The 3,934-nt window shown below is 36.0% G+C and overlaps 1 protein-coding gene across 1 annotated transcript; it reads right to left on the minus strand.

The window, feature by feature from the left end:
• Positions 1–3,003: 3,003 nt before the first annotated feature.
• Positions 3,004–3,679, minus strand: LOC101896567 (histidine-rich glycoprotein). The gene is made up of 3 exons (XM_059125664.1): positions 3,544–3,679; positions 3,378–3,477; positions 3,004–3,329 (listed from the first exon to the last, which is right to left on the minus strand). Exons 1-3 carry the CDS (start codon positions 3,553–3,555, stop codon positions 3,004–3,006), a joined length of 438 nt encoding a protein of 145 aa, XP_058981647.1. The 5' UTR covers positions 3,556–3,679.
• Between the last annotated feature and the right edge of the window lie 255 nt (positions 3,680–3,934).

Here is a 3,934-nt window from a genome sequence, read left to right on the forward strand (position 1 = left end):
AATACCGAATATCAAGAGGTACCGTTTTATGGGGACTACACTAAAACCTGGACCGATATATCACATTTTCAATTCTAATCATCCTAGACACAATACAAATTACACTGCCAAAATACCGAATATCGGGAGGTACCGTTACATGGGGACTATACCAAAACGTGGACCTATACATACAATGTTTCGCCACCGGAGCTAAAGACCATTATGACCAGCAAATACCAATTTCTAGACAAAACCGTGAAAAATTTGGCAAAAATCAAAATATTGGGAGGTATCCTTATATGGGGGCTATACCAAAATCTGGACCTATGCACACAATATTTCACCACCGGAGCTAGAACCAATTATGGCCTACAAATACCAATTTTTAAACAAATCCGTTAAAGAATGTGGCAAACATCGTCAAAATACCGAATAACGGGAGGTACCGTTATATTGGGGCTATACCAAAACGTGGACCGATATTTCACATTTGCAATACGAACCATACCGGATACGTAAAAATGTGGGCTGTATCGTGATTTCAACAGGAGATCGTTAAATCGACTTAGATTTTTATGCTGATTATGAATATACAGGATGGGATGAAAAAACTGCAACAAATTTCAGAGAGCTGTCATTTTTAAGCCACTCGTCCGACAGCTGTTAAAATTATTCCAGTGACAGCTCATTATATTTTTTACAAGCGTACAAAAGCATTTTTGTGAGAATTTTCCAGAAAAAAAAGTTATTCGTGATGGAATTCAAGCGTGACAATGTGATTTCTTCATATTGGCTGGAGAACCACAAGTGGCTATAGTTAGAGCACTCCAGCATTTAAATGTGAATAAATCTTTTGTATCTCATACCCGACGTCAAGAAAGTGGACGGAAGAAAACAGCAACATCAGCAGAAATGGTTTGAAAAGTAAGAAAGCGACTTGATTGAAAACCGCGTGGCAGTGGCCGAAAAATTGCTCAAATTTTGAGGAATGAGATCGGGGTCGCTCTCCGCTCGTATTAATCGACCGTGGCATCAGAATAAATGCCAATTATAATGTGGAGGGTGTATTAAAGCCTTGGGCTCGCAAACATTTTGTCCGCAGACCTTGGACATTCCAACAGGACTCAGCACCATCGCACTGAGCACGCGCCACGCAAAAATGGTTATAAAATGAGGTTCCTCGCTTCATTTTCAGCGCACAATGGCCACCAAAATCGCCGGACACCAATCCGTTCGACTATTGTGTCTGGAGCCGTTTGAAGGCCATAATTCGTACCAAAGGTGACCAATTCGAACAAATCTAAATTTATTCTAAAATTTGATGCTATTTCCGACAATTTTTGCTTTAATTCAATAAAATTAAAAAAAAAAGTAAAAATCATGATGTTTGACTTTGTTGCAGTTTTTTATCTCACCGTGTATATTGAAAGTTCGAGGACCGCTAATTTAAAGTCATACAATTCTAACTCTTGTCTTTGTATTAAGTACGTTTAGGACCATTTTATTACCCAAGAACTACTTCATCAGTTACAGCTACAAATAAAAACAAGTAAAAAAGCTGTAAGTTCGGCCGGGCCGAACTTTGAATACCCTCCACCATCGGGTACAAATTTGGCAATTTTCAGAAAAATAAAATCCGTGAAAAATTCTGTTAAAATCTTAAAAATACCAAATGTAGCCGTATATTAGGGTCTGTACGACGACGTGGACCTGCATAGGCAACTTTTGTCACAAGCTATTACAATATTCAAATACGAATCTTGACAAAATCTGTTTATAATGTAGCTAAAATCATCAAAATTCCGATTATTAGGAGGAATCATGGGAGTTGTAAAACGTAGACCTGCACAGACAATTTTTTTCATAGGCTGTATTATCCATTACGAACTTCAAATGCCGAATATCGGGGGGTACCGTTATATGGGGGCTACAAGAAGAAGTGGACCTGCATGGTCCATTTTCTGTTTTATGTTGTAGTATCTATTACGAACTTCAAATACCAAATTTGGAACAATTCTGGTAAATAATGTCGCTAAAATTATCAGAATACCGAATATCAGGGGGTGCCACAATATTGGGGCTATACGAAGAAGTGGACCTACATGGCCCATTTTCAATACCAAAAGTTCTGCAGACATAATAAACATTTGAGTAAAATTTTATCAACCTACTTCATTTCGTTCGGAAGCTAGAGTGATTTCCACAGACGGACAGACGGACGGACATTGATAAATCGACATAGAATTTTATGCTGATCAAGAATATATATGTACTAAAATGGGTCTAGAATGTATACTATGGTGGAGGGTATAATAAGTGACCTATGAGGCGAAATCAAAAGTTCTAATTCCAAAAATATAGAATTTTAGTTCCAAGTTTGTGGTACTTTTCGGGAAACAGTACATTTAAGTAACCCCTTGGTACCAATTTTTATATATTTTGTCTAATTTCCTAGTTTAAGTTTTTTTTAGGAATGTTGTAGACTGGGAACTGTCTGATTTTTGAAACCAAAAGTCACAGGTGACTCGAGGTTTGTCACAAAAGGAAGGTATTAAATTTCAGAATACTAGCACTCTTATTGCAATGTAAAACAGTTTTTAGTACTTTTTAGCACAAATTTCCCAAAACTTCACAGTACCTGATGAATAGAACCAATAGTGTCCTGCATGTAAAATTTAGAGATTTTAGTTTCCAATAATCGAATTTTCCAAAATATCGAATTTTCGAAAACCCGACCAATTTGAGCGCCAACACATCAAATTTCCGTTTTTTTTTCATTTGCTGGACCATTTTTTTTTTACAAAATTGTAGTTGAAATTAACATTTTTAAAAATCGTAACTAATTTATGGACCTTAAATTTTAAAATGTTTTGGGTGTGTTTGCAAATATAAATTCGATTTATTTATTTTTTTTGGTTTTTTTTTTCTTGAACAAATATTTAAACAGGAACAGTATTAGATTGAGCTCGTAACTGAACATTTAACAAAAAAGATTTTTTGTTTACAATATCAATGAATGAATTAATGCTTGTGGTCATCATGGCCATGTCCTTTGTGGTCATCGTGTTTCTTATGATCATCATGACCTTTGTGATCATCGTGGCCATGTCCCTTGTGATCATCGTGACCATGTTCGTCATGACCATGACCCTTATGGTCATCATGGCCCTTATGATCATCATGTTTCTTATGATCGTCATGATGGTGATCATCATGTTTCTTGTGGTCATCATGTCCCTTATGGTCATCATGGCCATGTCCTTTGTGGTCATCATGTTTCTTATGATCATCATGGCCCTTATGATCGTCATGATGATGATCATCATGTTTCTTGTGATCATCATGACCCTTATGTTCATCATGTTTCTTATGGTCATCGTGTCCCTTGTGGTCATCATGTCCCTTATGGTCATCATGACCATGTTCGTGGCCATGCTCCTCCTTCTTGTGGGGATGAGCAGCCACCATGGCAACTACAAAGCATAATACGAAAATCTGCAAAAAACAGAAAATTCCAAATTAAACCTCAGTACGATTTCTTTCCAACATTTCAATACTTACGTATTTGAACATTTTGATTATTAGAATCCTTTTTGATATTGTTAATCTATTCTGAATGTTTCAGAGTGAACTGATTTAATTGGAATACTGCTGCACTTATTTATATTAAAAGTGAGTTTCAAACCCAAAAAATGGGCGTTACATTTCTTGGCCCACTTTTGGAGCTGGTTCTGAAACAGTGTCTTCTGTTTGTTTTCATTATTGTTTGGCGTGTCTGGTATTTTGTATTTTGGTAACCGGTTTTTCAAATGATGCATTATTTTTTTTTTTTTGTTATCGTTGTTAATTAAATGTTAATTGGCGATTATTATCTGGATCAATTATTATTTTGATTGACACGACAGCTGAAAAAAGAGAAAAGCTACCCTGAATTTACTAAATTATGATCTTT

Source organism: Musca domestica, unplaced genomic scaffold, assembly GCF_030504385.1.
Source record: "Musca domestica strain aabys unplaced genomic scaffold, Musca_domestica.polishedcontigs.V.1.1 35, whole genome shotgun sequence".
NCBI lineage: Eukaryota > Metazoa > Arthropoda > Insecta > Diptera > Muscidae > Musca > Musca domestica.